Source organism: Miniopterus natalensis, chromosome 20 (genome assembly GCF_054644295.1).
Source record: "Miniopterus natalensis isolate mMinNat1 chromosome 20, mMinNat1.hap1, whole genome shotgun sequence".
In the NCBI taxonomy this organism is placed as follows: domain Eukaryota; kingdom Metazoa; phylum Chordata; class Mammalia; order Chiroptera; family Miniopteridae; genus Miniopterus; species Miniopterus natalensis.
This window is the reverse complement of record NC_142100.1, coordinates 25442737-25462500: the sequence shown is the minus strand read 5'-3', so window position 1 is coordinate 25462500 and position 19764 is coordinate 25442737. Positions and strand designations below refer to the sequence as shown.

At 52.8% G+C, this 19764-nt stretch overlaps 2 protein-coding genes across 2 annotated transcripts in view; both read right to left on the bottom strand.

Moving 5' to 3' along the window:
- CFAP251 (cilia and flagella associated protein 251) overlaps positions 1–9893 on the bottom strand; it is a 23089-nt gene extending 13196 nt beyond the window's left edge. Inside the window, exons 1-11 of the mRNA XM_016219017.2 lie at positions 9825–9893; positions 8292–8402; positions 7195–7566; positions 6608–6748; positions 5743–5852; positions 4490–4601; positions 4162–4242; positions 3543–3620; positions 3389–3439; positions 2333–2547; positions 502–696 (exon numbers count right to left, since the gene is read on the bottom strand). Of these exons, the coding sequence (XP_016074503.2) occupies positions 502–696; positions 2333–2547; positions 3389–3439; positions 3543–3620; positions 4162–4242; positions 4490–4601; positions 5743–5852; positions 6608–6748; positions 7195–7566; positions 8292–8402; positions 9825–9893 (1535 nt within the window). The remainder of the gene's footprint in view (positions 1–501; positions 697–2332; positions 2548–3388; positions 3440–3542; positions 3621–4161; positions 4243–4489; positions 4602–5742; positions 5853–6607; positions 6749–7194; positions 7567–8291; positions 8403–9824) is intronic.
- Positions 9894–12148: 2255 nt separating this feature from the next.
- On the bottom strand, positions 12149–19567 carry PSMD9 (proteasome 26S subunit, non-ATPase 9). The gene is made up of 6 exons (XM_016219044.2): positions 19430–19567; positions 16487–16589; positions 15221–15420; positions 14144–14245; positions 12753–12841; positions 12149–12456 (listed from the first exon to the last, which is right to left on the bottom strand). Exons 1-6 carry the CDS (start codon positions 19565–19567, stop codon positions 12429–12431), a joined length of 660 nt encoding a protein of 219 aa, XP_016074530.2. The 3' UTR covers positions 12149–12428.
- Positions 19568–19764: the final 197 nt, after the last annotated feature.

Here is a 19764-nt window from a genome sequence, read left to right as displayed (position 1 = left end):
CGGAGCCGCCTGTAGATGCCGGAGGGCCATCGAGCGGATGCGCGGGTCATTCCGCCTGGAAATGTTACGGCTGTTAATTATCAGACCCCGTTAGTGGCGCCACTGGGACTACAGAGCGGCCCACAGGCGACGGGCTCCAAACAGAGCAGGGCTTAGAGCTCGGGGATAAGCCCCGTCCAGCTCCCAGCCACTGAAGATTCTTCAGATGAAATTAATGGTTCATGGCCCGGCCAGTGTGGCTCAGTGGTTGAGCGTCCACCCATGAACCCGGAGTCAGGGTTCGATTCCCGGTCAGGGCACATGCCCGGGCTTGTGGGCTCGATCCCCAGCAGGGGGCGTGCCGGAGGCAGCCGATCAATGACTCTCATCATTGATGTTTCTCTCTCTCTCCCTCTCCCTTCCTCTCTCTGAGATCAATAAAGATATATTTTAAAAATGTATAAAAGAAACACATTGATCACGTCTGACCCACTCAAACGACTAGATTCATTAACAACTCACCTTACGATAAAAAGGTCACCTTTCAGAGTGCAGTCCGGAGGGTAGTTTGACTTTTCGGTGGGGGCGGAGGCCGGGGTCTTGGAGAAAGACAGCGTTCTTATGGAGCTCAGTTTGAAGTGGCTGAACCAGTTAACGATAGACAGGGTGTGATCGTAGAACTTAATGTTGCCCTTGATGTCACCTGTGACAATATAGCTGGGATGCAGAATAACGTCTGTGCGTTAAGTAACAGTAATAAGTGCCACATATTTTTTTAAACATTTTTTTAAACTAAAAAACTTAATTGATTTTAGAGAGAAAGAGAGGCGAGAGAGAGAAACACTGACGTGTTATTCCACTTATTTATGTATCCATTGGTTGACACTTTTTTTTTTTAAACCCTCACCTGAGGGTATATTTTTTCCATTGCTTTTCAGAGAGAGTGGGAGGGAGGGAGGGAGGGAGAAACACTGATGTGAGAGAGACCCATCGCTCGGCTGCCTCCCGCGCCTACCCCAACCAGGGCCGGGGATCCAGGGCTGGGGATGGAGCCTGCAACCGCAGTACCTGCCCTTGGCCGGAAACAAGTCCGGGACCCTTCAGTCCGCAGGCCAGCGCTCTAACCACTGAGCCACACCAGCCAGGGCAATTGGGTGATTCTTGTATGTGCCCTGACCAGAGATGGAACCCATGACCTTGGCATAGGGGGGTGACGCTCTAGACAACTGAGCTACCCGGCCAGGGCCTAAGCACCATCGATTGAACACTTAACTATATGTCAGGCTCTGGGTTCCACGTGTTGTAAAAACTTCACTTAATACTCTGCCCTGTGAGGCTGATTTTACTCTTACTCCCTTTACATCTAGGGAACTAAGGCTCAGAGAAGTTAAGAAATTTGCTCAAGGCCTGAGGTTGCCAGATTTAGCAAATAAAAATGCAGGATGCCCAGTTCAATTTGAGTTTCAGATAAACAACGGGTAATCTTATAGTGTTCAATACGTCCCCAGTATTGCACGGGACATACTCACGCCTGGCAACCCTATCAGGGTCACAGGGTGAGACTATGCGGGGACCCAGGCGTGTCCAACACAAAGCCCCTGCTCTCTGCTCCGTGATTCCCTGCCCCCCAAGATCAGCCCCCGTGACTTACTTTCTCCACCGTAAGGCTGCCGATGACAACAGAGTCTGTCTAGCAGGCCTCCAAAGTCGCACGAGCTGCCAGCGGGACATGAGCCACTTTATAAGAAGGCCCTGCTGTTAGAGCCACGGTAAAGCCCTGTCCCTCACCACAGCCAAAGGCGGAGAGGCGGGACAAACCGGCTTTTATCTCCAGTCCGTCCCAAAGGGGCGTGCTTTTTTTAAGCCTCTGACATAATTCTAATCACAGGGTGAAGCAGTGGGGGTGAGTTTCCTCTTATGCACACAAAGTGATTAAATGAGGTTTCTGATTAATAAGCAAGGCAGGTGGGCTCAGTCATCGGCTAAAACGTCTTTCCCTGCCCTCTGCTGGACAGAAATGGCAAAATGGGCCAAATGTACTCAGAGACAAGTGTTTCCCTTCAAGGGCTCCCCGTCCCGGTCTGGTTTTTTTTTTGTTTTTTTTTTTTTTAATATCTTTATTGATTTCAGAGAGAGGAAGGAAGAGGGAGAGAGAGAGGTAAAAACATCAGTGATGAGAGAGTCACGGATTGGCTGCCTCCTGCACGAAATCAGTGTTTCTCTCTCTTTCCCTCCCTTCCTCTCTAAAAATTAAAAAGTAAAATTTTTAAAAATTTTACTTTTTGATGGTCTTTTAAAAGAAATAAAACACTTTTACAGTCACCTATAGCTACCTTTTAGTTACGTTGATTACCTGTCAACTGTAGTAAGCACGGTGATGCCCTCTTTCTGCAAATGGACCAGTTTACAAGGTCTGATAAAGGGCAGGGCCGGAGAAGCGGAGGCCGCGGCCGGCGGGCGGCACACATCCCAGACAACCAGCTTCCCTTCCGTGGTGGCCGAGAGCATTTGTGTTAAATTCAGGTGGAAGACGGACTGGCTGAACTTTCCCACCAGCTTGTTGAATGTCTGCATTTCATATGGCAGGTTTTGAGTTACAGTTGGTAATGTAAATATAAAATATAACATCTACGACAAAACATTTATCAACACACAGCCTTTTATAATATTACACTGAAACATAGTAAAAAACAAGATCAAAAAGTTACGAAAACACACACAAAGCAATCGCTAAAAAAAAAAAAAAGCTCCCCCGTGTGCATTACTCTGGTCCAGGCAGCTCTGAACCTCACTTGCTGAGATCAAGCGAAGGGTTGTGTACTCTGCCCATTAAACTGTTTGCTTCAAGCAAATGACAGAGCGGTCGATCTCTGCTCCTACCTGTCCCGCTTCTCTCACTGAGGTTTCAGAGGCTGATAAGGAAACTTATGCCTTCCATTTGCAAAAGCGCCCCCGAGCTGTAAGATACCGTAAAGTAATTCTCCCTGTCTCCTTGTGATCATAAATTATTTTCTCATCAGTGAAAATTAAGTACTGTGCATAGATGCGCCCCTCAGATTCCTTGTTAAGCCTGTACTACGTAAAACAGGGCACTAGCCGGCCGGCGTGGCTCAGCGGTTGAGCGTCCACCTATGAACCAGGAGGTCAGGGTTCGATTCCCGGTCAGGGCACAGGCCCGGGCTGCAGGCTCCTCGATCCCCAGTGGGGGGCGTGCAGGAGGCAGCCGATCAATGACTCTCATCATTGATGTTTCTACCTCTCCCTCCCTCTCTCCCCCTCTTTCAAATCAATAAAAACATATATTTTTTAAATAAATAAAAATGAAAAGTAGCTGAAAATGACTGAGCTTACACGTGCGTGTTTATTTGCCACAAAATCAGATGTATAAAAAAACAACAGGCATACTCACTTTTTCTGTTAAGAGTGGGGCGCTGTGAGTAAGTATATCTCTCTCTTCATTCTGGTAAGTACAGAAAAAAACCATTACTTAAAAAAAAAAAAAGACCTGGTTTCCAAAAGAAGAACTAACTACATTTAAAACAAATTGAAATATTTGTACTTACCCACAAATAATATATTATCTGTGTTTTACTATTGCTCACCAATTCTTTATTATTTGTTGGATTAAAAATAAGGTAGTTCTGAAATATAAAACATGGAGAGATGTATTCCATTACAATAAATTTCCTGTTGTTTTTTTTTCTGGTTCAGTGAAACGTTAAAATTAAGTGACATTTTTATGAAAATAAATAACTGTCTAGGAACATAAAACAGAAAAGACATGGCATTTTATAAGCAATAGGACTATGATTTAAATACTGAGTGTTAAGATTAACGGGCTCAATGTATTCCCTTTCTTATTTAGTCTCATTTGTTATAGTTCATCATCTAGTAAAAGTAAACCAGCAGTCACCAGTTCTCTGTGTCCTTCAGGGGAACGACCGCTGCGTACACATTTCTGAATCTGACGGGGCCACTGGGAGCTTGGAATGATTGCAAAATATCGTCCTGCCAAGGCGGTGAATTGCAGGGGTGCCTGGCTCCCTTCCCCAAAATCAACCCCGCAGATACTACAGAAGTGAGGGAAACATGAAATGCAGAAACTAGACAGTAACACAACAGACAGTGAGCCATCCCCGGGGAGATGTTTAGGTCAACCCTACAGGCTGGGACTGAACTCACCTGGAAGCCGTACTCTTTGGGGAGGTCCAGGGTGCACGCTGGTGTTTCTGCGGCCAAAGTCCACCTCCAGATGCAAACCTTCTGCAAGTGAGAGCAGGCGGGAGAGCCGCTGGAGCCACCACACCACGGGGGGTAACCCTGCAACTTGTTAACTAAATGCATCACCTGGAGCTAAGCTGTGAGCACGGAGCCCCTGACAAAGCACTGTGGAGTCTGGTCACCCGGAGAGCATCACAGAGGCCACGTGGCCTGAGCAGAGCTACTGCTGGGGACACTCTGGATGGGTTGGCCAGCCCGCCCACTGAGGCCACCCCGAAGGTCCCTGTACCTGGATTTCAGCATCTGAGATGGTTGCCAAGTACTTGGCATCGCGGGTGATGGCTATGGCCCTGATGCCGTTACCTTCCGGGCAGCTGTCGAATATTGTGTGCACGGGAATCCTGCAAGACAGGACGGGGGGCAAGCATTTGCTGGGCCTGCCTGGGTTCCCAGAGGGACCCACTTCAAAAGCATAACAACTGTGGATAAATAAATGTGGTATGTCCATACAGTGGAATACTACTCAGCCATGAAAAGGAATGAAGCACCGACACCTGCTACGATGTGGATGAACCTTGAGAACACAATGCTGAGTGAAAGAAACCAGTGTATGATTCCATTGACATCAAACACCCAGAACAGGCCGTCAGAAAGCAGACTGCTGTTTTCCAGGGGCTTGGGGGTGGGGGGTGGGAGTGACTATTTGATGGGCAGGGGGTTTCGGGTGGATGAGAATGTTTCGGAACCTGACAGAGGTGGTGGTTGCACAACTTTGTGAATGTGCTCAAAGCTGCTGACCTGTTCATTTTTAAATGTTTAGTTTTATGTTACGTGAATTTTACCCCAATAACTGAAATAAACTAAATAGGGTGGCCTGTGAAAGTGCTACTTGCTCTCTTCGCGAGCTCTGGCCTGTCCTTCATTACTGTGTGCCAGTTCCGTGCCAGGCGTGAAAGATGCACATGTGATGAATGATGCCCAGGACAGCGCCCTGGCTCTCGGGGGACAGGTGCTCTCCTGAGTAAGCAGGGACGTCAGCAAGCATGGGCTCCCCGGACAGCAGTCTAGCTGTTATCTCTCTACACGTTAAATGCACATACTCTGAGCCCCTACAATCCCACCTCTGCAGCTTCTCCTAGAGGAAAAATAGCGAAAGTACAGAGAGCGATGTCATTCCTGCTCCTTGTGACTTGGCCTTCATAGCAAAAGCCTGGAAACAACACAAATCTCCATAGATATGGGAATTGTTAAAAAAAATGTTATGACATAACCACATAATGAAAAACTAGACCACCTGGCCGGTGTGGCTCAGCGGTTGAGCATTGACCTAGGATCCAGGAGATCACCAATTTGATTCCTGGTCAGGGCACATGCCTGGGTTGCGGGCTCGATCCCCAGTGGGGGGCCTGCAGGAGGCAGCTGATCAGTGACTCTCTCCTCATTAATGTTTCTATCTCTCTCTTTCCCTCTCCCTTCCTCTCTCTGAAATCAATAAAAACATATATATTTTTTAAAAAGTTAGACCACCTGTGCCAAACCTACCCCGTGAAGGAGTCCCATATAATTATCAGGCAGTTGGGCCCTTTGTCAGCCGTGGCGATCCACCGCCTGTCCTCGCTGACACAGAGGCAGGAGATCACGTTGGGGTGGCCCTACGGAGACAGAGAAAAGGCTCTGAAATGTCAAGGATGCGGCCCAGACTTGGTATCGGCAGGAAAGGCTGGGGCCCCACAGAGGGAACAGAGTCCCTTTCCAGGCTCGTCTGGCTAGAAATTCTGCTCCCATAGGCTTTCCCATGTATTTGTCCATAGCCAGTGGTTTTCAAACTTTCAAAAAAGCTCTTATTGATTTTAGAGAGAGAGAGATCAAGGGAGAGGGAGAGAGAAACATCAATGACGAGAGAGGAACATCAACTGGCTGCCTCCTGCACGCCCCCTACTGGGCGTGCAATGCAGGAGTGTGCCCTGCTTGGTAACTGAGCTGGCAAACTGGGTGCACAGGACTCCCCATCCCCAGCCCCCGTGGGCCTCCCTGCTGGCCGCATCTCCCTAAAACAGGGGCAATCCGGTCTCTGAGCAGCTCTGGAGAGAAAGCCTCCTCACTGGTCTCTCTGCTTTCACTCTGATCCTTTCCCCACATAATGGAGGAAGCTTCTAGAAACACAATCGAGAGGTAGCGCTCCCTGCTGGAAGCAGCCCGGGTGCCCCCTCCTGGTCTCCCCTCGCTTACTCTGCACGCTGGCCTCCCTTCGGGGCCTCACACACAGGCCTGAGAACCGAAGCCCTCCCTCTCCCTCTCCCTTCCTCTCTCTGAAATCAATACAAACATATTTTTAAAAAAGGAACCAAAATGCTGTGTTCAAGCCAGAGACGACCTCTGGGCCTCACCACCAGACCAAGCGGCCTACCTGGAGGTGACGCTGGTCGTTCCTGAGGACGCTGTAGATGACGGCGGTGTGGGCGCTGGCGTACAGGAGGACCCTCTGCTTCTTGTCTTGGATGTAGAAAACCGGGAGGGAGCTGTTCCACCCGTACTTCCAAGTCATGGTCTGGAAGGCAAAGGGGAGACCAGCAGGACACCGATGTGCCGGCCCAGCGCTGGGACCCCGGGCGCTCCCGGCGGGCGTCCCTGGAGGAGGGTTTCACAGCATCAGCCCAACAGGAGAGATCACTTTAAGAAAGTCCTCCAGCCTGGCCGGTGTGGCTCAGCGGTTGGGCACTGACCTAGGATCCAAGAACTCGAGGTTCGATTCTGATCGGGGCACATGCCCGGGTTGCGGGCTCGATCCCCAGCAGGGGGCGTGCAGGAGGCAGCCGGTCAACGGCTCTCTCTCATCATTGATGTTTCTCTCTCTCCCCTTCTCCCTTCCTCTCTCTGAAATCAATAAAAAAATATATTTTTTTAAATAAAAAGGATCTTTCTGGTGGTGTTTGTGTTTTCCACCTGCATAAGATCCCCCCCCTTCACAATTCTCGCAAAGCATGTCACACTTACCAAGGGGTACACGCTGGCACTGACGTCCTTTTGAAACAAAATGTTCTCATAGGTGGCAGACACCAGTGAGCCCTTCAGGGCGCTCACTCTGGACTGGAATTCTTTCGCTTTTTCCTCGGTGAAGTAGGATACTCTTTTTTCGGGTCTCCTTTCACCCTTTTCTGGTCCTGAGACTCCCCTTTCTTGATCCAGTTCATATGGGGGCATCTGGTCGGTTTTGTCCCCAAGCTCGCCCGAGGGCTGACTTCCAAGGGCTCTGAGCACTTGTTCCTCAGAGCTGACCAGTTCCAAATCGAAGTCTAACTGGGAGCTCATGGTGCTCGAACTCCCCAGCTGCGACGAGTACTCGGAGTCGCCACCTCTTTGGGTTTTCTTTAAAAATAAATAAAAGGAGATTTTGATTCCAAATATGGTGCATTCTTGTTTTCCTTTCTTTTCCTAATCAGCGGGGCTCAGTGTTAGCCTCACACTGGAATTATGAAGTGTTTTTAGTTTTTATTATTTTTTAATGTTTTTATTGATTTCCGAGAGCAAAGGACGGGGGCGGGGGGGGAGGGGGAGAAACATTAGTGATGAAAGGGAGTCATGGACCAGCTGCCTCCTGCAGGCCCCCTGACGGGAATCAAGCCTCGATCTCCTGGGTCCTAGGCCGATGCTCAACGGCTGAGCCACGCCCGCTGGGCATGAGATGTTTTGAAAAGGAGCCTGGATGGCCTCCTGCTCCCTCCTTCCTGCTCCTCCCTCTCTCCATGCTAACAGGTCCTCTTTTGCTTCCTGTTGCATATTTTATAACTAACCCCTTCCAGCCCTTTAAAGTCAGCTCCTCCTCCAGGAAGCTTTCCCTGACCACCCTCTAAGCTGTGTTAAGTTGTCCTTTGTTGGAAAATATCTCCTACACACCTCTCCGTCTCTGCCCTTAGCATACTGCCGGATACGGCTGGGCGAGGAGTCGGCCTCCCTACACACCCCACGGCTCAGAGAGGAAGAGCTGCGTCCCACTTGGTTTTGTATCCCCACAGCCTGGCACAGGGTGAGTATTCCATGAATCGCTATGAATGATGGAAGGAGGGAATGAACGCATGACAGTTGCTACTTACCGGAAAAAAATCTCTCATGACTGACTGGGAATCAGTCAGCGTCAGTTCCTCCAAACTGGGCATGGACATGGTGATTTCCTGGGCCTTCACTTTGGTTTTTCCCTCAGTTACCTTGATCACAGCCTCCCCTTCCCCCTCCTCCCCCTCCTCCCCCTCCTGCTCCCCCACCTCCTCCTCCCCCTCCCCCTCCTCCCCCTCCTCCTCCCCCACTTCTTCCTCCACCACCTCCCCCACCTCCCCCTCCGCCTCCCCCTTCTCCCCCTCCCCCACCTTCCTCTCCCCCTCCCCCTCCTTCCTCTCCCCCTCCCCCTCCTTCCTCTCCCCCTCCCCCTCCGACCACTCCTCCTCCCCCTCCCCCCTCTCCCCCACCTCCCTGCCCCCCTCCCCCCTCTCCCCCTCCTCCCTGCCCCCCTCCACCCTCTCCCCCTCCTCCCTGCCCTCCTCCCTGCCCCCCTCCACCCTCTCCCCCTCCACCCACTCCTCCCACTCCCCCTCCCCCTTCTCCCCCTTCTCCCCCTTCTCCCCCTCCCCCACCTCCCCCTCCCCCTTCTCCCCGTCCCCCACCTCCCTCTCCCCCTCCACCCCCTCCTCCCATCCCTCCTCCCCCTCCTCCCATCCCTCCTCCCCCTCCCCCTCCCCCTCCCCCTGAGAGCGTCTCCATGCTAATGGGTCATCTTCTGATTCCTGCGGCAGGTTTGCTTCCCCTGGACGGTAATTCGGCCCATATTCCTCTTGCTCTTCCGTCCCCGCCGCCCCATCTTCTGCGTGGTCCGCGGGGTCTTCCTCCGCATGTGACATTCCTCCCTGGGGAGTCGGTGCCGTGAGACCCCGCACGGCCCCCGCTTCCCACTTTCCTCCCGTGACCGACGCTGCGGGTGAAGGCGCCCCATCCCGGCTCCGTTCCCCGGGAGGAGACGACGCCCTGCTCCTGGGAAGCCCGGCCCGAGCCGTGAGCACGCTGGCCCCGGGCCCCTAGTCTTTCTGGGGGCCACTGAGCGCTCCGACTCACGTTAAAGGTGCTCCCCCAACGGGCAGCCACCTGCGCGACCCAGGCGCTGGCGACAGTCCCCGTAACAGGCCCAGGGAGCCGCGTGGCTCGGTGGCGACGAGCCACAGGCTCTGCGGGCAGCCGCTCCGAGCGCCCCAGGTCCCGCGCGCCTGCTGGGAGACCTCGGGCAGGTGACTTTATGCCCCGGGGTCTACATGCGCTCACAGACAGAATAAAAGTAACCGCCCCCCAATTCTGGGGTCATTGTGAAGCTTCGGTGGCATACGAACAACGCTCAACACAGCCGCGGCCCATGATGCCTGGGAAAAAGGGTACCGAGCGTTTCAGAAGTTTAAAAGCCTTTTTCCCTCCCGATGCATTCCTTACAACCGACGCAAGAATTTGAAGCTCTGAGAGTGGAAGTGGCTCACTCAGGACCACACAGGTGGGGGGCAGCAGACCCCGCTCCCGCTCCCTTCCGCCACCCAAAAAACTGCAGATGGCAAGTCTAGGGCCTTGGCACGGAGCCTCTTCCAAATGCCAACCTTTGCGGGCGAATCTAGCTGCCGAGGGTTAGGGGAGCGGAGGCAGGTGTGCGGTTCCGTGCTGCGCATGCGCGGCTCCTCCCTCCTGCTCAGGTGTCGGCCCCCGACCCCCGGCCCGTCCCCCCAACCCCCGGCCGCCCAGGCCCGGCGCTGCCCCGCGGGGGTGAGGGTCCCGCCCCCGCGAGGCACCAGGTCCCGCCGGGCTGGGCCCCAGACTCACAGAGCGCGCCCACCCACGTCCTCCAAAGGTCCGGCGCCCTGGGCCCCTACGCTACCTCCGGGGTCTCCAGGTGCCGCCGCTTCCTCCAACTCCGGCTCCCTAGTTACGGTTGCCACCCAAGCCCTGTCCCCATGGTAACCGCCACCGCCGCCGCGGGCGACGTGCCGTAAAGCGAGAGGGGCTGGACGGTGGTCACGTGCCCAGGAAGCCTCCGCGAGCGGGCCGGCGCGCCCCCTGCCGGTCCCAGCGGAGAAGCGCCACAGCGACCGGGGCGAGGAGATGGTGTTTCTGGTCCCACCTGCTCTCTTTCCACCTACTTTTCCCCGCGGCGCCGACCACCAGCAGTTTCCACTTTCTGGAGGCTTAACGAGAGGAAGTGCGGAAGTATGAGACGTTGGATAAAATTCCCTTTGCCAAAGCAAACTACATTCCCCGGCCTCGCGGGGGCTGCGCCCGCCGCCACACCCTCTCCGCGGGCACAGCGGCGCGCGGAGGGCTTTGCCCGCGGGGACGGCCCATTACAGAGGTGCCGTGAGCCTGCCTTTCCTAGGGCAGGACGTTCCTGCAGCACCAGCTCGGTTAAACCTCAGGATCGTTCCTCCTCCGAGTGACCCTCCGCTGGGATTTCACCGGGAGAGGGCGCGCGTCGGCCGGCCCGAGGTTTCCAAAGGGAGGCCCGCGGAAAACCAGCCCAGGCGCCGGTGCCAGAGCCGCTCTGGGGCTGTCCCTTCAGGGGGATGTGACTTATCCTCCCCACCCCCACCCCCGTGCCTGGATGGCAGAAGCTGCGTTTATTATCGTCTAAGGGCGTATAAAGAGACTGGGAAGCGCTTGGAATTAGAACTCACAGCTGAAGCAGCAAAGCGTGGTCAACACTGTGGCTATGGGGGGAACACACGCGGGTGCAGGGCTGGGGTGAGTGTGGGGAACACTCCACAGGAAGGCTTTCCAGCTGAGCATGAGGACCCACGGCTGGAGGCACGCCCATACGGACGCCAGTCGGGACAAGCTGGTATCCGTGTCCAACCCCAGCGAACCCGGCCCCAAGGAACACAGGCAGAACTGCCAGATCTCCAAGAGAGCGCGCGGGGACCCCAGGAAGGGTGGAGATACGGTGGAGAGACTGATACGGTGAAGAGAGAAGGAAAGAATAGCGTCACCAGGAATCACGGAAAACCACTGGGCCGTGCTAGGGAGAAAAGAAAAGAACTCCGCATTTGCAGGAGGTCGGACCTGCACACTGCGGTTCCCATCAGCAGTGTCAAGCACACCTTAGCGGTCTATAAAACATTGCTGAGCTGAGGGCGTTCAATGACAAAAAGCCAAGTTAGAAGCTAACTTGCAGGCGTTCTTATTCCAGAAGTGAAGGGAGTCGGCTGCCCTGGGTGGGTTATGGATGGGAAAGCGGACACCTGGCTGGGCCGCCTGGGGAGCCTCCTGGTCCCTCAATTCTTAAAGGGAGCAGCTGTGGCTCCGGGGGTCCAACCGCTGGGGACGCGATTTCTATATTAAAAGCAGCAATGCTGCGCGCAAACGCAGCAGGCACCAGTGTCTGGAAACCCCCTGCCACGAAGAATGATGCTGTTGGTCAAATTTGGCTTGGGCACAATTGTTGTTCTACTCAACTTTCTTCTTGTTTTTAATTTTTGTTAATTTTAGAGAAAGGGAGAAACATCAATTGGTTGTTCCACTTATTTATGCATTCATCAGTGGGCACCTGCATGCACCCAGACTGGGGACCAAGCCTGCAAGCCTGGCACATCAGGACCACGTTCCAACCAACAGAGCCACTGACCAGGACCCAACTTTCTTTTTAATATATTTTTATTAATTTCAGAGAGAAGAAGGGAGAAGGAAACATTGGTGATGAGAGTCATTTATTGGCTGCCTCCTATATATCCCTGCTGGGGATGGAGCCGGCAACCCAGGTATGTGCCCGGACCAGGAATCGAACCACCATCTCCTAGATCATAGGTTGATGCTCAACCGCTGAGCCACACCAGCCGGGCAGGGCCCAACTTTCTGTGAGGATGTTCTAACTCTCGTCTAAGCTTTGGTCTGAGAGGTTCGTAAGAAATTCAGTTGGAGTGATAACACCGTCATATCAGTACTATAAAACTGTTTATTTGGGGGGGGAAATATTCCTAAAAGAATAAAGTCATGCCAGCACCTGTCAGAATAACTCCCACCCTCCTGTCCACGATAGAGTTTCTAATAACGCCTTGATCCCAGGAGATCACAGCGCTTCCACCATCCAGAAGTCCAGGCTTCCAGCCTCTTCCAGATCCTTGAAATTCAGGGAGAGGAGAGAAGGGAGAAATGGCCCCTAGACCCAAGTCCAGGGCAACAGAATATGCCTTCATGTCACCGTTCTGCAGGGACAATCAACGCTGCAGAGGAATGATGTGGCAGCTGGAGGAAAAAAAGAATGGAAACAGGGTAAGTCTGGCAGCTCCATTCAGGAGGATCCGAAGGTGAGCCCCCCTGAGCTTTTCACGGACATTCTTTAGTTCTATAAAGCGAATGCCCAGTTAATGAAAGAACCAGAGACCAGGGCTCCCTCCACCTCTGCACCTGCAGTCTCATTCCTGCCACAAGGCTCCATCATCATCACAGTTCCACAGTCACCCGCGGATTCCCATCATTTCCCAACCCCCCTGCCCCCGCAATCAACACTGCGTGTGAATGACCCGAAACAGATACTCGACCCCAGCAGTCCTTTGCCCGTCCAGTGCATTGGGACAAGTCTAAGCCGGTGCTTCTCTCCTCTGCGGAGCACTGTCACATTCAGGGGCTTCTGAAAGGAAAGTGAGCTTGTTTTACGTTCAGCCTCCTTAGCACTCGAAGAGGTTCAGGCTAAAATGCTGAGATGCTGTGTTTCACCCACCGGATTGGTGAGGATGTTTATTTTAAGCATCAGCCAGCGATGGGAGGGTGGGGGACGTGGCACTCTTGGGGCAGCTGGTGGGCCTGCAAATCGGTACCATCCTCTTGCAGAAACATGTCCCCCCCGTCCTCAGTTTCCCCCCCAAAAAAAATCTTTAATAGGTGCATACGAAATACATTTTGCAAAAGTACAAGATGATATACGAACAAAGTGTTCATCCCAGGACTGTTTATAAATTCAAAAACTGAAAGCACCCAAAATATAACTTAGTAAAGTACTATTCAAATACAGTCTGGTGAATGAGGTAGATTTAGAACACAAAACAGCAAAACCAACGAAGTAGGAACCTGTTTGAATATATTTTCTAAAAGGACATATGTGTTGCTTGGTGCATACAAAGTTTCCTGGAAGAGACACCAAAAAAACTGTTAATCTGGTTATTTCCCAGAAAGAATGGAGAGAAGACAATGTTTATTTGCATAACTTTCTATAACATTAATTTTCTAACCATGTGTATTACTTTTTAAAAAATATATGTTCTGCCTGGCCAGGAGTTGCTCAGCGATTGAGCATCAACCTAGGATCCAGGAGATCACAGTACAATTCCCGGTCAAGGCATATGCCCGGGTTGTGGGCTCGATTCCCAGTCTGGGGCATGCAGGAGGCGGCCGATCGATGACTCTCATCATTGATGTTTCTATCTCTCTCTTTTCCTCTCCCTTCCTCTTCCAGAAATCAATAAAGACATATTAAAAGAAATACACACACACACATATATATATATACACACACACACACACACACACACACACACACACACACACACGTTCTTATTCATTGTAGAGACAGAGAAAGGGAGAGGGAGAGGGAGAGAGAGAAACATCAACTGGCTGCTTCCTGCACACCCCTGACCAGGGATGGAGCCTGCAACCCGGGCATGTGCCCTGACCGGGAATCGAACCGGCGACCTCTTGGTGCCTGGGACGATGCCCAACCAACCAGCCACACCAGCCAGGGCTGTATGTATTATACTATCAACAGAGTGAAAAAAGCAACCCTTAAAAATGGAGAAAATTCTGACACATGTAACAGTATCGAGGGACCACAGAGACATTATGCTACATGAAACACACCAGTCACGAAAGGACAAATACTATAATGATTCTGGGACTTCTAGGGTTACCAAACTGTGCCACCTAACCCCCAACTCACCCCCTCACTGTGCTGCACCAGACTGCCAATATTTTGCAGCGACTGGAAGTTTTGGGTGTTTACAGAGCCAAACTCCACAATCTCATCACCTGCTTGCAGACCCTAAAGGAAGGAGAGAAACAGAGAACCAGGCAAGAGGTTAAATGTGCTTCTGGTGCTCTTTACCCTCCCATTTCCAATTTAACATCCAGGTCAAGAGCTTGCTTTCTACAGGGGACAACAGCAGGCCCAGAGCAAAGAGGTCAGGGACTTAGAAACCTCATGCAGAAGGCAGAAAACTGGGCCACTTCTTCCAGGGGCAGGGGCTCCTGCTAGGGCAGATCTAGTAGAAGGTGGCCAGGTCTGCCCAATGTCTGATAAAAGCTGGCGGTTGTGGAGGCCTGAAGATATGTGGGGGGAAAGCCAAATGCTGCTCTCTGGGGTCTGACCCAGGTTCAGGGGCAAACAAGGGCAGGCCAGTCTGGGCCTCTTTTGTTCAGGGGCCAGGATTTAGACAAGTTTGCCCTAGAAGCCCTCAAAGGAGCAGCCACAGGCACAAGGCTGACTCAGGACTAGTGTGACCCTTTCATTCTAAGAACACGGATGCTAAATCATTCATCCCTTCGACAAATATTTGCCAAGGGCCAACGACAGCCCTGTGCAAGATGCTGTGGACACAGTGGCAAATAAAGCAGAGCTTCTGTGTAACTTGCCATCTTATAATCATAAACAGGACTGGCAGGACCTGCAGTCAGGACACAGCGTGTCCTGGCGCAAGTTACATCAGGTCCCGGGGGCTTTTCCTCCCAGGCGAAATGGGGTCAAGATCAGATTCTCTGTCCCTCACTTGGGACATTTGCCACCTTCTACCTTGTGTCCCCAAGTCGCTCCCTGACCAGTATGGTGGGCAGCAGGGGCTGCCTCCTTTCCCTCTGGGCCCCCAGCAGGCCTTGGCCAGTGTTTGCCGGATGAGTAAGTGAAGTCAAGCTCCAGCATGGAGAGAGGGTGGGTCTGTTCCCCCATCCCAACCCTGCCTCAAGGCTGCCTGACCCGCAGCACCCGCTGAGTACAGATTTGGGTGGCCAGGCCCTGGCTTACCGCAATGCTGGCGGGGGAGCCGGGGCTGATGCTGTTCACTCTGGCGAAGGCCTGAGGGGTGCCGGGGCCCTCGCTCTGGCTCATGGCCTCTTCCTGGGCCTCGGCCATGTCCCGGGCCTGCTTCTCCTTGTCCCGAGCGTGCAGCTGGTGCAGGGCCTCCTCCACCTGCTTCATCACCGCCTTGTGATCGTTCTGCAAGCCTGGAAGCAGAAAACCATACTGGGGCCAAGGATGACAGCCGAGGACACAAGACTCCCACATTCATTCACTGAATACTGAATGAGCGCTTCCTACATGCTCAGCCTTACACCAAAACGCACTCAGATGGAGTCAGGATTCAAACAGGCAACAGAAGTCGCTTGGCAGAAAACGTGGGTGATAATTCCCTTCTAATATGACCTGGTAGGAGACCGCTGGTGGCCCACCTGTGGCAGTGTGAATAACAGCCCACAAAGATGTTCACGTCCTAACCCCCAGAACCTGTACTGTGCCCCTTTACGGGGCAAAAGGGATTTTGTCAATGTGATGAAGTTTAGGACCCTGGGACGAGATTATCCTGAATTATCCAGAGGGTGATTAATACTCAATGCAATCATGAGTATTTATAAGTGAAGGAGGGAGGCAGGGAGAGAAAGAGATGGGACAGATTCAGAGTTGCACAGTGGGGTTGCTGGCTTTGAAGATGGAAGGGGGCACAAAACAAGAGATGTGGGCGGCCTCTAGAAGCTGGAAAAGACAAGGAAATGGCCTCTCCCTGGAGCCTCCAGAAGGAACACAGCCCTGCCCGACACCTTGATCTTAGCCCAGGGAGACCCGTTCAGACATCTCACCTCCAGAGCTGTGAGATAACAAGTCTGCGACGTTTTAGGCCACTGAGTTTGTGGTGAGCTGTTATATCCGAAGAAGAAAACTCCGACACCAGCCCCCCATTCTCCCTCCATTCCAGGGTCACTATCATTAGCACCTAAACTTAATTCCTAACACATAATTGATTTGATTAGGATCGTAAGCAGTATTTGCCTTGGGTTTCTACTGTTATTTCAATAAAGTTTCCACAATGAAGTAAAGTTCTTAAAAAACAAAATGAAACTATAAATAGGGGACCCCGAGTTTAACCCATTCTCCGAGTCCTCACCCCTCCACAGAGACAATGAGACAATCCTGTTGCGGCAGAGGACAGGGAAGCAGATGAAGCGGAACACTGGGGATTTCATTTGTGTGCCTTGAACGTCCCCTTCTGTGAGGCGGGCCCCGAGGGTTACTCACAGACAATGTTGTGCCTGGCAGTTCGAACTTGGTACAGGTCCACGTCGGACCGGGGGTAGCCCTCACAGTCCACCAGCGGCTCGTTCATCCCAACGCCTTTTAGCTGGAGGGAAGAAACGTGGATTTAAAAATCGCACAGGTAGGAAGCCTTGAAGACCTCTTTCCCCACTCTTTTCCTTTGCAGTCACAATAAAGGTGACAGTAATGAAAGCTGTCCACTTGGCACAGACCAGGTATGCTCCCCACATCCTCTCGCAAGTACCCTCTAAGGTGGGCACTATTTTTTTAAATTAATCTTTGATAACACAAGTCATGTAGGAATCATTCTCTTTTTTTGAAGTTGGAGCTGTGCAGATAAAACTGATGGCTCCTTTGAGCGCGAACCCCAAGGCCAGCCTCCTCCAACTCCTCCAAACCCTCCTTCCACCAGGCAGCTGACACCTGGCTGATGGCCTTGGACACTGGAAGGGAGTGAAAGCCCCTAAACACACCCAGCTGTGGCAGAACTTTGATTCTGCTCAATATAAAAAAAGATCTAAGAGGGCTTTCAAGGAGCATCTGATATCACAGATTGCCGACAAGGGAGAGGAACTGGGTGGCTGGGGGACAGGGGAGGGCCAGAGACATTTCATTTTACAGCCTTTAGTAGACTTTGAATTTTGACCATGGGAATGTATTCCCTATTTGAAATGAGACATTTGTTTTAACATTTAAAAAAATATATTTTTATTGACTTTAGAGAGAGAGGAAGGGAGAAGGATAGTGAGATAGAAACATCAATCGGCTGCCTCCTGCACACCCCCTAATGCAGATCAAGCCTGAAACCGGGGCATGTGCCCTGACTGGGAAACGAACCGGCAACCTCTCGGTGCATGGGATGACACCCAACCAAATGAGCCACACCAGCCAGGGCTGTTTTAACATTTTAAAGTCTTTTCCTACATAAGTTAGAGCATGGTACACAAAAGCAGTGAAACATGTTATATGCTGATGATGATGTAGGACAGGGATTTTGCAGTCAGACAGCCTTTGACAGGATCTCAATTCTGCTACAGACAATCTGGGTGCCCTTGCTACTCACTCCCATCCCACCTATTGTGAGAATGAAGGAGCTGACCTGTAGAGTGCTTAGCACAGTGCTGGCAACATGCAAAGTGTGGTGAACAGTGGCCCCCAAAAGATATGTCCTAACCCTAGAACCTGGGAATGTGACCTTACACTTAAGAGAAGAGATTCTCATTTTTTTTCCCATGCTGTAGAACTATAAAATTTCCTTTTAAACTAAATTTGTTTAAGTGAAAAAGTGGGTCAACTTAGCCCTGGCCAGGTGGCTCCATTGGTTGGAGCACCATCCCATACACCAAAAGGTTTCAGGCTCGATTCCCATTGGGGGCACATGTCTGGGTTTCGGGTTCCAACCCCTGTCCAGCCCCTGCGAGAGGCAGCCAATTGATGTTTCTGTCTCTCCCTTCTTTTCTCTAAAAATCAGGGAAAACGTACCCTCCGGTGAGGATTTAAAGAAACAAAGAAAAACAAAACATAAAGGGAATAACACTACAGGAAGTGTATGGATACAGCATCCTGCCTGCGGTAGACAGTAACTGCAGTTTAAGAAATTGCTGTCCTGCCCAGCCAGGCGTGGCTCAGCAGTAGAGCATGGACCTAGGATCCAGGCGATCGGGGTTCGATTCCCGGTCATCGCACATGCCCGGGTTGCGGGCTAGGCAGCCGATCAATGACTCACTCATCATTGATGTTTCTATCTCTCTCTCTCCCCCTCCTTTCCTCTCTCTGAAATCAATAAAGATATGTTTTAAAAAAAAAAAAAAGTTGTAAAATATATGTATATAATAAAAAAATAAAGAAAGAAAGAAACTGCTAGTCTCCCACTTGAAAGCACAGGTTCTGGCCCGGCCGGCCGTGGCTCAGCGGTTGAGCATCAACGTGGGATGCAGGCGATCGGGGTTCGATTCCTAGTTAGGGCACATGCCTGGGTTGTGGGCTCGATCAATAACCCTCTCATCATTGATGTTTCTATCTCTCCCTCCCTCTCCTTTCCTCTCTCTGAAATCAATAAAGATATATTAAAAAAAAAAAAGCAGCAAGCACAGGTTCTGGATTCAACAGGCCTGAGGCCTAACTCCCGCTTTGTGACTGTGAGCACCCTGACTCCCCCTTGATGAGAACCCCCCTCAGGCACAGACACAGTCAGCTCCCAGGAAAGCGGTACCTGGCCTCCGTGGGGCACTTCATCTAACTCCCATTCCCTAGAAGGCGCCCCCTTCCGCCCTATCCAGGGGGTAATTCACTTGCTTTCTCCGCCAACGGCGCTGTGGCTTTACCCTACGTGGCTTAAGAAAAACGACCCGCTTCGGAGTCGGACAGACCCAGGCGTTAGCCCCACGCCGCGCCTCAGTTTCCTCTTTAACTCAACACGTGCCGGGAGCCTCGGCTGTCACTCAAAGCTCCGCGGCGTCGGCGTCGCTGACAACGTGCCCGAAGCGCAGCGTCGCTCGGGCGGCCCCGCCCCCGTCAGGGCGACGAGCGCGACGCGGGGCGTCCGGCAAAACGTTCAACCGGGGCCCAGGGGGCCGGTGACGACCCCCCGCCCGGCCTCCGCAAACTCGCCAGCCCCCCGGCCGCCGGGGCGGGCCTAAGCTAAGCACTGCCTCCGTGTCCCGCCCCTAAAGTGGGGGCATACGAGACCGCGCCTCAGAGCGGGGCTGCGAGGCTGCCCTGCGCTCACCCACGTCACGAAAGCCCGTGAAACAGCGCCCGGCGAGGGCCCCAACCTGTCCGCTCCCGGTTCCCGGCCCCTCCGGCTGCTGCCCGCCGAGATCCAGAGCTGACTGCTCAGCGGAGGCCGCCGTCCCCCGGGTCTTGGGGGGCAGGGGGGTGCGTGCCGAGTCCGGAGGCCCTGGGGCGCCCCGAGCCCACACTCACGCTCTCCAGCACCCCGTAATTGGCCTTGATCTGCGCTTCGATCTCCTCCTTGCGCCGTATCAGCTCCTGGACGTCGCTGACGGTCACCCCGCTGGCCTGCGGGGAGCCCTCGCTCGGCCCGCCTTCCTTCTCCGACATCTTGGATCTGACCCCCTGGATTCCGGACGTTTCCGGGTTGCGGACCCCCGAGGGGACTGTGGCTACGGCTCCGCCCGGAGGCCAAAATACCGCGGCCGCCCGCGAGCGCGGGGGCGGGGCTTCGTCGCTGGGGGCGGGGTCTCCGGAAGCCACACCCCGCCAGGCCCCAGCGGGCTTGCGGTGCCGCCACTAGGGGC